Source organism: Dermacentor silvarum, chromosome 7 (genome assembly GCF_013339745.2).
Source record: "Dermacentor silvarum isolate Dsil-2018 chromosome 7, BIME_Dsil_1.4, whole genome shotgun sequence".
Lineage (NCBI taxonomy): Eukaryota > Metazoa > Arthropoda > Arachnida > Ixodida > Ixodidae > Dermacentor > Dermacentor silvarum.
In genome coordinates, this window is record NC_051160.1 from 121923640 (window position 1) to 121936708 (window position 13069).

Consider the following 13069-nt stretch of genomic DNA (forward strand, 5'->3'; position numbering starts at 1 on the left):
GTATGTTATGCTGCCATCGTTCAAGGGCTCTATATTGTATCTTGCAAGAAGCTTTGCCAGCTTAGCACCACGAGCACATGTATGTGAACTGCTATCTGCCACAGGCAACCTTTAAAAATTTTTGAACGTGTTTGCTGAAACATCCTACACTCAATATGCCAGTACTGAAGTGTACAAAATGCATGTTATTCTGATCCAGAAATTTATCGTGCACCGTTTCCCGTGCAGCAAAGGTGGAGGGAATAGCAAGTACGTAGTAATGTGCATAAAAATTTTAAATGTTGGCTGCGACAAAACAAAGAAGATAATGTTTATTTGTTATACTGCATCCAACTAACTCGTATGCCAATCGAGAAAAAAATGAAGTAACTATTAGGCTTCACTGTGGCATTCTGGTTCCCCGATTTGTCACACGTTTAGTGAAGATGAGACCATAGAACGTTTTAGTTCTTGTCGACGATTTATTAGCTTAAGAAAACGAACCCTACCAACACCACCCCCACCTTCTTGGAATAGACTTAACTGTTAAATGTACTATCTTTGGGTGCCTCTACACTTCCGCATAGCGATGGGAAGGTTAGCGCTACCATCCAAGATTTTCTTTTAAGATCAATGAGATTTAACCTCCGAATACAAAATCTTAGGCCTCCTTTCCTTTCACTAAAATTGAATTTGAACTGTTGTTATAATTACGGCAGAATTTTATTTGAACTGTTTTGTTATAATTATGGTAGAATTTTAATTTATGTAAAATCATGCAGGCTCTACAATCTTTATCTTTCGATTATTACTCACCTATTATGAACTTTTGACTTATTTTACACTTTCCTACAAACTACCCGATTCTTGGCCAATCGCCCAGAGTGGGTACATGCCACTAGGTCACAAGAATGTACATGTACATCTACGTCTTGAGTGCGTAGGTTGACAAGTCGCTCCTCTTTACTACTGAGCCTGCATGTGAAGCTTCGAATATGTTAGTCCAGAGTAGGTACATACCTACAACTCAATGCGATACTATTTTCTGTCACGGATGGGACTGTCCCATTACAGTTATATTTCAAGAAACCAACACCGACGCGCTGTCAGCGCCATCAGAAGCAGCTTCACCGGCACCACCTGCCATAGAGGCAGCACCTGCGGACCTCGGCGCCGCACCGATGGAGGAGCGATCCAGATCCCCCGAGGCCGAGCTTTGGAGTGCTCAGAAGACCCGGTTCCTCATTTCAAAGTATACAGAACTAAATCCTCTCGTTGGGAAAAAAGGCGGCCTTAAGCAAGTTTCATTTACTTTCTCATTGAAGTGTTAACAAAAAGTTAAACTTCAACTTTGTTTGCTTAGGCACTTGTGAGCGTACTTCAGCAGCTTTTAATGTGCTAGAATTTCCAATTTTTAATCAATGACTTTTTTTTTTCACAGGACAAAAAAGGCCATGTGGCAAGCAATTGCTCTGATGATCATCACAGAATTTTCATCTGTGATGACCGAGCTTCAAGTGCAAAATAAATGGAAGAGCCTCGAACGCTCTTATAAGAAGACGAAAACGAAAAACAATTCATCCGGGCACTCGAGGGCTTTGTGTGAATATGAAGAGCGAGTGCTGTTGACCATTGCATACAGTCTCAGGCTTTTGTATTTGCAACAAATTTTTTTCTTCTTTCATAGAGAGCTAAGTGATGTTCTTGAAAAAGAACATCACATCACACCTATAGTTCTGGAAGCCCGGAGCAACAATTGAAAATGACAGCAGCTGCAGTTGCCTCATTTTGACAGAAGTTTAGTTATCCCCCTTAATCCTGCCCATTGTTTTTCAGCAAGTCTCCCGACGCTGATGACGGCATTGACATGGAGCCAGAATTGTCAACGGGCAAACCCTTGCCAAGCCCTGCATCAGCTGCAGTTGTAAATGCCAACCCAGTGGATGCCTTGACAAAAAAAGGAAGGACATCATTGAATGCTCTTTTAACCGAATTTAAGGAGGCAAAGAAAGAGCGGATTGAACACTTTGACAAGAAAACGTCCTTGTTAGAGCGGCTGGTAACCGCTGTTGAGAAGGTTGCCACAACGGCTTCTGAATAAAATTTTCCAAGACAAACACTGATACTTATGTGTGTGCGTATTGTGTATTATTATCAGACAACACAAGAAAACCATACGAAGTAGCCTGGGACTTGCAGGTCCCAAACGTCTCGATTCTTTATCTTTCACAAACGTTTCCTCAAAAAGTATATTTGCAGCGTTACACAGAGTGAAGCAAAACTTATCTGCATAAGTACTGCTAGCGGCACAAATGAAATTACTATTCCAGATCGAAAAAGGCACAAAGACATGCACTTCTGTGTTTTAGCACTGCTTTTTGGCAATTGCTTTTCGCAGGCACTCGCTGTAGCCTGCCACACTGCGGTCAACAACATGGCCACTGTCCCTCATCATTTCCGACTTCCTCCAGATCCGGGAGTTCCTGCAGCTCTTCGAAGAAATCTCTCTCCTCATTGCATAAGTTGTGCAGGACGCATGCGCCCAGGATTATAAGGCAGCACTGCTTGATGCTGGCTGCGTCCATCAAGTACAGCCTGCTTAAATTGCTGCTTAAGTATTCCAAATGTCACCTCAATGGCAACTCTCTGCTGGGAATTCCCGGGACTTGTTACATTTCCTTTTCCAGGAGGGGAAGCTCCGCTGTGCAACCTTGTAAGGCGTCATAAGCCATGGTAGCAACGGATAGGCTGAATCCCCCAGGATGTAACCAGTGCTGCCCCCATTTCGTTGCCGTAGCTTCAAAAAAGGAGCCTTCGCGGAGCACCCTGGCGTCGTGTGCCGAGCCGGGAAATCCAACGAGCCCATCTATGAATCTGTTCTCATGGTTGCATATGCCTTGCAGGATCAAAGAAGGAAACTTTTTTCGATTGAAGTACGAGTGCGGTGATTCGGTGGGGTGTTTATCTCTATGTGGTTTCCGTCCACGCAGCCAATGACGTTTCGTGGCCCCTTCCCAGCGCTCCTTCTTAAGAAGCCACCCTTGCTACGTTCTTGCTGTTGCTGGTCCAGCCACGCGACCACTTTTTCACTCGTGCTATGTAAAAGGTTCAGCACCCTCTCAATGCATGCGTGCACACATGACTGTAACATCAAATCTGCCTGCAATTCAGTACATGCTGCACTGGCTCCCGAGATAGCTCAAAACGATGAGACACGTTTTTTTGGCACTGATTCGCGCGCGCCCTCCACGAGCTTCTGGGAAGAACTGAGATGCTTGATAGCGGTCTGCAAGACAGTTAAAAGGTCTCGCGTGACAGTCAGAAGGGCTGCTTAAACTGAAACTCAAAATAGCTGCCAACGACGTCTTCATGGCATCGTGGAATACGACTGCGGTCTTTCCTCACTAGCTTTACGGCCAACATTGCAACCAAGTCATCGAACTCCTCATCACTGTCCGAGTCCACAAGGTACATGGCTACTTGAACGACAGTTGACAGTGTGGCACAGTTCATCGTCGTCCTGTGCAGCAGCGACGCTCACACACACACAAAACAGAGCTAACCAATTTTTTCTACAACTGCAAACAGTGCAACGCAAATAACACAAGTCACATACAAATTAACCAGTAAACAGGCAACATGATGCAGAAGGCCTGCACAACACCTGCATTGTGGCATTCGTTTCTCCGTGGCGCTAGTGCTGCGCTGCAGCTGCACCACTGAACTGGCACTGCAAAAGTGCGGAACCGGCCGTGCACCACCGTGCACTTGGTTCAAGTGGTGCAGCCGAATCGAACAGACCCTTCGTGCAAACCATAGGCGTGCGCACAAAGGGGGCGGGGGGGGGGGCTCATTCCCCCCCCCAGAACGCAAAACCCTGTGCACGCCTATGACTGAAACAGTGTAGCTGCTTGTACCAGCGTACATGTATGTATTGTTCTCTGCATATGCATGGCAAAAAGAGATTTCGAGCATATCTGCAGCGCTATTTTGTATTGCTCCTCATTGCAGGTGTGCAACGCGGAACTTCGCATCCTTGTTGTGAACCCCCGGTTCCCAGGTTCGTGCTACGACTCTTAGGTGTGGCAGCATAATCCACTGCGTGCGCGCCTAGCCGCACAACTGCTGCTTGGCGAGTATCTGCTTCGTAAGTATTCGTAATGTGTACCCCTAACTAGGGCAGAGCACTCAGCTGTCATTTTTCTGTAACAGCAGACTCAGGATATGCCCTCGAGCATGGCCGCTTGTTCCAGTACCTGGCAGTCATGCCGGCATCACCTCCGAAAGCCAGTACAACCGGGAGCACACATTCATGCGCAATGTTGTGGAGAGATGTATCGGCAATGCCCGGTGTACGAACATTTTCACTCCGCCCCCGCGACTGGTAACGAACCCGTGACTTCGAGCTCAGCAGCGCAACGCCATAGCTAATTGCCTTGCCTAAATCTAGACAGAGCACGACCTACTCCAAGTAATTCCTATCTCGTAGTTTTACCTTCGCACAACGAGCACAATGCAATGACATGCACGCAATATGACAGCTAACTAATGTTGATTCAAAAAAAAGAAAGAAAGAAAGCGCTGTCGACAGGACCAAACTGCGTATGCTGATGCGCAGGCACAGTTTTGAAATTCCCGGCGTCATCATTCCGGCTGGGGCTTGATCATGCCGTTACGGCGTGCTTACGCGCACTGACTGCAGAGCTCACATCAATTTGCCAATGTATCTAACTGTCAGCGAAAAAAAAAAAAAAAAAGTTCAAAACACACGCACTCACGCACATGGTTTGCTGCAAATGTCGGACCCATCGTCGCCAGTCATGCCCGGCGCTTGCAGTGGTCGAAGACTGGCCTCGGCTACCATCCGCGGTGACAGTATGCCAAGACTCCATATCAGCCGGCACAACTTGCCAGCAAACAAGCTACAGTGTCCCCCACGGCCAGGTTCGAATCAGCGCTCTCACTAAAGTAAAGGAGCGCTGTCTGAATCTGCAGAACCGAGCACAAGCGTTCGACACACACGCAAAATAAAGCGTGCCTTCCTCTCCACCGCCTCCATGGTAATAAACCAGGCCCCGGAAACTCGCGAGTTCACCAAATGGCCACAGAGGGCGAAAAAATCTCTGCTAACAAAACAAGCATAGTACATCCCCTCAAAAAATGCCTAAGTGAGTTCAAGTAGCTCCCGCTAGAGGTGCCGTAATAAGCGCAATTTTAACCTACAAACTTTCTCCCGCGCTTATTGAAGCGTTTTTGTTAATTTACGAAAGGGTACAAAATTATTATTCTTAATTATACATTGTACTATTGAGCACTAACTCTGTTCTTTTTTTGCCATTGTAAACGCAAAATAACGCTCAGCATCATCGATCTCTCACGTGACCTCTGGCCTGAATTTAAAAGTTTACCGGTATTTTCGCGTACACGGAAAGCACGGATTCATTGGTTCGTACTTCTAGTACACTCTAGTTCGTACACTTATGGTGGTTGCTTACTTTGTGCTAAAACCAGTTTATTGCGCTTCGACACCTCGCGTTATTTAACTTGGGGTGAAGTGACGGGTTTGCGAGCGGAGATGTGAGCCAGAAAGCTAGGTTTTGATCGTGAGACATGCGGAACAGTGTATGCATCGAAACGGGACGCCGGATTCTGCTGCGACTGAGGATGGTAATACCGGTAAGTCGTTTAACATCGCTGCTGCTTGAATCGTAATCATTTTTCGTCTCGTTAACTTACAGGCGGAGACAAGTTGACGAACCAGATTCTGCATTACATATGGGCAGTCAGGACCCTCCTTTGCTGTTTCCAAAATAAATGTTTAGTTTCGAGGCCGTCGTTATGCAAACACAATCACGAAAAAAGAGAGCGATATCGGAAAGCCTGTCACATTTTTCATCTCGTTGTATCCGTGGCCGTAGGCGACTGAGTAGCCTTATATATATATATATATATATATATATATATATATATATATATATATATATATATATATATATATATTTTTCGATTCCGCCTGCAACTTCTTTCGTCCACAAAACCAGATAACCCTTTGGTAAATTGAAGTGAAAGTACTGAATTTAATGTATTAAACAGTTACACGCATGGTCATTTACCCATATTTCGTACTTGTTGGTTCCAAGTGTTCTTACTGTTCCGTTTGATTTACCTTGGGGCATTTATTTTTGTAGTAATGAAGTGGTGCATCACGTTCGTACAGAAAAACAATGCCGTAGTTCTAATAGCTTCATGTTTGTCTTGCGTTTACTTGTGAAACCAGCAGTGTGATCTCTTCTGGTGTATAAATGGGCGCAAAAATGTTTTCATTTGTGATCCTAATAATACTTAAGGTGTTGACACGCATTGTATTTAAGTAGACATAAATTTTATGGACAGTACCAATATTTAATTAACATGCTGATGAAGCACCCTAGAACAAACAGTGTACATTTGCATGTGTTCTGCAGTCTAAAACCATTACAATACATATGTCTCACCTTCTTGCATTTCATATTGCAAAATTGTGCTTTTTCAATTTCTGATGCAATCAAAATTTCTGTTCCAGACATGCAGTAAAGAGGATGGCACCAGTGTAAAGCAACACACTTCACACATCAAAGACAAGCTACTTCCTGCTACAAGGCCATTGTGTGGACTTTGGCTGTTACTTCTGTGTCAACACCTTTTCAGGAGGCGTTGGCATAGAATAAAGAAGGCGTTGGTAATAAACATGGGAAAAGGCGAGCAACGAACAGTGTTTCCACCTCAGTCGTATAAAATTCCGCCCCAACTAGTCTAAAATTTACCAAAACCCACTAAAAATTTTTGAACAGCAATAGGTAATACCGAAAGTAATTATAACCAGCACTTGGTTTAGTATTACAACGCCACGAACGTAAATGTGCAGCCCCTAGCTCTATGTGGCCAGATTGAGCGGCTCGCCGTAATATCTCTGAGGCACTGTCTTTGTCACAACGTTTTATATAAATACATCTACACTAACTTTTAATACAATCAAGACCTTCTTCACGGGTTACAAAAATGTTGTTAGTATGTGTATAAATAAAAACAGGTCACTAAGGTAGTAATTGTCCTGCAGAAATTGACATGCGATGGTGGCAACGTGGCCTTTGAGACTGTTGCAATCTCAGAGGCTACAGCGTCAACATCGCAGGGAATGTCGCAGCCATACAGTTTCACACAATAAATATAGTGCGAAACTCTATGGTCGCAGCCAGTTACTAGATTACCTCTTTCGTAACGGTGGTCGCAGCGTAAGGTCGTTACAAAGTGGTATAAAAACGGAGTTTCTCACTATATTATAGTAAGAAACTCCATGGCCCAACAAGAGCTTGGTGGCGCAACCCACTTCCCTGTTCCAAAGGGGACGCTCATAGCATCTATCCATCCCGCTTGTTCTCGGCGGCAGATTTAAAGCAAACTTCGACCATTCAAATTGCTGGTTCTTTTTTCACTGTAAATTAATGAACTATTGCACGTATGACACGACGATGGTTGAAGGCTCCAAGTAACCAGAATTATATGCATGAACCCAGAAAGATGGTAAATAGAATGCTGGCTGCACCATATCATTGCAGCAAACTTGGTATCCATGACCAGAACAACTGAAGTGCCACTTAGCTTGAAACTTTGCTGAACTTGTCTAGTTCGAGTTTCAAAAATAGCTTTAAATCTTTACGGTGCTCACCTTACCTAGTATGTGTCACATAGAAAACACATTTGTCTTTTTTTCTCGATTCAGGTGCTGCAACATTAATCAGAGCCAGTGTTGACATTGTCATCACAAGGTAGCGCCAGAGGCAATACAAGCGTCTGGCTATCTGTCATTACGTTATTTAAATGGCAACAGAGCCGTGTCACGCATTTTTGCTGTTCTGAAGACTTCGGTCTTTCACCAGCACAGGGTGAGCTGGTGAAATGGTTGGTTGAGATATGGGCCATCATCCCGCTTGCGATTGTTGCTAGTCGTTCAAGAACTGCAGACTGTGAATTGCACTGTGGCACTCGGAAGACGTGTTTTGTTAGATATTGTTATAAATTAACTGTGTGGCGGTGAGGCTTGAATAAATTTCCGTTCTGAAAAGGTTCTGCAGGATTTTTTTTCCAAGTAGCAAACCTCTGGGACATATGCTGATATATTGTCTTGTGAAATCGGGTGCAGTAGAGTAGGGTAGATACTAAAAGCAAAGAACTCGGCTGTATGCTTCATATCAAAGATGCAAGCTTATTGATTATGAAAATCAGGTCCTGCACATGAATCTATATTGTCATACATATCGGCATGTATGTCAAGTTTTGTGTAATTACAGATCTGAAATATCTTCAGAGCTCATCAAACTGCATTTTCAACATCCAACTAGTAACAAGTTTGACTTAATTGCCTTAACAGGAAAATGACGCAGAAGCCCTGACCGCAAAATGATTGGCCCAGCTGCGTGGCTAAAATGCAGCATTGGGTGGACGGCAATTCCAAGAATGGAATTGAATGGATCTCCTTTGCCTGGTGGCTGACATTGTTAGAGTGTGCATCTATTTGATCAGTATTAACAAAATTTACAATATATACTTAAAACAAGAAGATGCATAAACCTATAAATTTTTATAAAATACTGTCCGTGCTACAATTGAAGAGTTCATTTTCAGCTCCACATCCCCTAAGAACCCCTATGAAAGTGACCACTTCCCAACAATCTTTAATCTAACAAAACATGTTAAATCGGAATGAATGCTTTCCTGATTCAAAGTTGACTCATCTAATTGGGAACTCTTCCGAGAATTGACATATTTAATGCGGGATTACATTGCTGGTGTAAGTATACACAATGCTGTGGCTTATTTAACAGGTTTCATAATAGACGCCACAAAATGCATCCAAACAGCTCACAGACTGGCTAATGAACAACACATCCCATGGTGGAATGATGAATGTCGAAAGGCACGGAAAAAAAACAAAACAAACCTTGGGGATTGCTGGCATGGTCATTTGGAGAGGTGGTCAGACGGAGGTGCTGATGATGGGAGCTGGTTTAATCCTTGCGATAGCGACTGTGTCTTCATGCCCATTGTGCAGGGTTGTGAAATGGTGTTCAGGACGTTTGATGACTGGGAAAGGACCGTCATAGCGGGGCTGAAGAGAACGATGAGGCGTGTCAACACGGACAAAAACGTATGAGTATGTTTGCAGGTCTGAGGGTATTAGTGTGCGACAGAAAACCGTTGACTGACAGACACGTGAGGTTATCCACCAGGTGACAGTGGCTCACGTCCACAAGCAGATGAAAATGTCTCAAGAAATCAGCCCCTAACATGGCAGAGCGGACGTCTGCTATCCAAAATAGCTCGAGGGTAAGAGACTTAGCTCTGTCCATAAGTTGCGCTGACAGACGAGTTGATAACTTGTAGGGCGCTGGACTTTGCACAGAGACGCTGGTCAGCTTTGGATGCAGGAATTACGCTGACCTCTGCACCAGTGTCTATACCAACAAACGCAGTCTGGTGGTGTGGTCGGTTATATAAAAAAGGCAGCATGGCCATGATTGCATGCTGCAATCATATAAATTGGCAATATGGCCATGATTGCATGCTGCTGCTATTCATGACCGGCCTGAGCATTACCAGTGCACCACGAACAGCTAGGGTGACACACATCGACGAGCCATGGCATGAGAACGTTGGTGGTAGTAGCACAGGCTCTGCGTTGAAAAACTGCGTTCGGGTTATTGAAACAGCCATTGCACAGAAGGCGGAGTGAGAGGCTGATGAGTCGGACAGGGTCGGTCACTGAAGTTGCGAGTGTTGCGCAATTCCTGACGCAAGTCAGCGACTTGAGATGCGAGCTTTTTTTACTGCTTTCCAAAGAGAATCCACTTCAGCAAATGGAGAGCTATGGACAGCATTTATGACTGGTAGAGTCACGTCCATCATATCGTCGGCCAGTTCGATTAGTTCCGACAAGGACCTATGCTGAGCTGTGGCGAGAGCCATGCGTACATTGGCTGGAAGACGCTGTAGAGACAACTCACGTAATACGGCCCTGTCCAAGGAGTCTAGTTGGTCACCAATGAGGTGTTGCAGGTGACGTAGAAACTGGGTTGGACGTCTGTCACCAAGCTCTTCGTTGTTCAGGAGCTGCTTAATACGCCGATGCACAGGCGGGACGAGACGGCGAAGAAGAGTCTCGGATTGTCGTATATGGAGTTTCGTCATGAGGCTGTATGAGGATGTCGCCTATCTAGGCCATGGCCTGTAGCGGCAGTGCTTCTAGCTGGAGTTCATGCTTGCGAACTTCCGACGTTGCGCGATAACTGCGGAACTTGTTCGCAGCTTGTATGTACCATAACGTGGAATCGGCAAGCCATAGCTGCAGGAGTGGTATGGTGGCTGTAGCTCCTATAACACCTGTAGAAGGTACCTGACCAGTTGCAGAGGTAGTCGGAGCGGGGTTGAGGTCGTCTGGAGTCTCGCATTGATCCACTGAAGGTCGCATTCGTAGTCCGGGTCACCAGTAACTGTAGAACGGCCAAGCACAGTTAAGAACACTGGGGCTTTATTTGTATGTCCCTTCACTTGATCTATTCCATTGTTTCACTTCCTCTTCTTCACCTCACTCAGCTGTCCCCCACTACTCGCTCATGTCTAAACCGGCGACGCGCCAGAAGAAAAATTTGCCACAGCCTTAAACAAGCAAAGTCTCTGCACAAGAACATATCAACGTGCTAAGAGAGAGAGTTGGGAGAGGTACATTTCTAGAATAAATTCTTACATGGGTGAAAGTACAAAATAGGGTAAATGAATTAAAAGGCCAGCAGTCACAACCTCTACCCTTGGTAGGTACCTTAGGTGATAGCTTAGAAGATCAGGAAGATTTGCTGGATTGGTGGGTGAACACTCTGAATTGTAAAGATGAAGTGAACTTGGCCATGGTGCTCGCAAGGCGGGCACTGAGAGAGAGGACGAGGAAGAATAGAACAGCTGGCCCAGGAACGGGTGCTGTCTCTGTCTCTTTGATTCCTTTACAGACTATATATCTCTAGTGCATTGCACTGCACACAAATTTAACTTTCCTGAGGTTCAAAGAATGCGCAGAGCGACAGCCTCTTTCACACAAATGTGCATGAGAGGAGGCTTACAACTGTCCATTTAGCTTAGCTGAACTTGAGGCATCTCTCAATTGTAGTAAGAACTCACCACCAGGTGGGGATATTTCATGTATGAAATGATGGAGTACCTACACCCTGACACGCTGAAAGCACTCTTGCCTCTTTTCAGTGCCATAGGCGGCTGGATATGTTCCATCCTCTTGTAAAGAAGTTAATGTCTCCGTCCCCGTACAGCTTTGAACTTCAGTTTCATGACGTTAATAATTGGGAGGGATGTATATACATAGAGCTGATGGTGACTACCTTATCGAACATCACTGCAGACAGCAACTACCTCTGGGGGCGTTCGGAGCTCCGATTCCCAGCGGGCAATACCTCTAAAGGCTATTATGGCCACACTGCCAGATGATGCGACAGTGCCATCACGTCTTGATGAAAAGTGACACAATGCTGCAGAAAATGTGCAGATTTAACGTGCGTTTCCTGAACACAACACCCTGAAAACAAATGTACGAAGAACTTCTTTATCATCATCAAGATTGTGAAGAAGACCCCCGATGTTCATTGTACTACTTACATGCCCATATTAAAAAAGTGGTTTGTGCTGTGTGTTTAGGAGATGAAAATTAGCTTACAGGCCAGGCCCTTCCCGGGCCCTATTATATGAGTTCTGTCATTATTGGGGAGAGCAGTCAGGAGAATCGTGCATGTCCTTGGGCACTGGCTGCGCTATCTGGCAGGGAGTTGTGTTCGTCCCTTTTAGTGAGCAGTGTTTGCCTTGAAGGCCTCACCACGAGGGACAAAACCCTGGAGGCCACTAACCAAGAGGATGATGGGCCCTTCTCGGATGGTGGAGCAGTGCTGGCTGCAGTCGCTGGCAGGGTGGATGGCATTGCCACCGGCTCACTGGGCATGGCAGCCACTGGAAGCCATTGTGGCGCTGTGCCCAACACCCCACTTCAACAAAGCTATTCTTCGGCAGGTATGAAACCCGCCTGCGTGCCTCCTTAACCAATATACTTTCTTTGACTTTGATTGTCACAATTTTTTTTCTCTTCCATTTTCATGATGAGTGAAACCATGAGTCTGCAGTGTTCTCCCGTTTCAGATGAGTGTTCATGGGCAATACACTTAGCACAAGTCAGTTGGCCTTGACAACTCTACGAACCGTGGCTGAATCTTTGGCACTTAAAACATTGCAGCAGGTTTGGCACGTACGGTTTGACACGAATCTTAACATACGTGGCCTCAATAGTTCCAGGTAGCACACTTCAGCCAAAAATAAGAATTACATGTTGATCTCTTTGCCATTGCGCCTCATTTTGATTAGTTTTACATTAATTACATTCTGGTCTACTGTCTATCCATCCTTCCAAAAGCCCTTTCTCGGTCAGCTCCATCAAGTCAACTGAGATGACCCCATGGGTGGTGTTCATGGTGCGGTGCAGGGTCACACTAAGAGGAAAGTCGCCAAATAACACTAGATTGTGTAGCTTTTCATGCTTCTTCTTGTCACGGAGTTCCAATAGGTCATTACTGCCCAACTTCGTGGCTTTATAGCCTGGGCCAATAGCTGCAGTCAGACACTCAGCAACAAGGAAGGGTGAGATCGCTCTCAGTCTGTTTTCATAGAGCACATAACATGATAGCAGGGAAAGTTCTCCTTTTGGCGCGTCCAAAAAACTGAAAGACATCATCGCTGCGCCTGCTTCTCTGAGGGAGATCAAGCAGTGGTGGGAAGCCGTAAGCATATGTGGAGTTTTTGGCAGGAACGCCAGCCACTCACCATGGAGCATAACGAGGAGACGCTGCAAGACCTGTAAAGAACGAGTTCCGTAAACACCGACTGTACATGACAACTATGACCTAATATGAATACCCACGGTGCTTATGCCACACAAGGTTAACTCCTGCTGCCTGGAAAATTGGAAGTGAAGGGAAGTGATAGAGCATGCAGACAGAAAAGATTGAAA

At 45.3% G+C, this 13069-nt stretch overlaps 1 protein-coding gene across 1 annotated transcript in view; it reads left to right on the top strand.

Annotated features, from left to right (window-relative positions):
• The window catches only part of LOC125947200 (uncharacterized), a 30288-nt gene extending 18181 nt beyond the window's left edge, over window positions 1-12107 (top strand). The window contains 4 exon segments of the mRNA XM_049671599.1: window positions 1054-1231; window positions 1816-1903; window positions 3991-4039; window positions 11860-12107. Coding sequence (XP_049527556.1) covers window positions 1054-1231; window positions 1816-1903; window positions 3991-4039; window positions 11860-12107 — 563 coding nt within the window.
• Window positions 12108-13069: the final 962 nt, after the last annotated feature.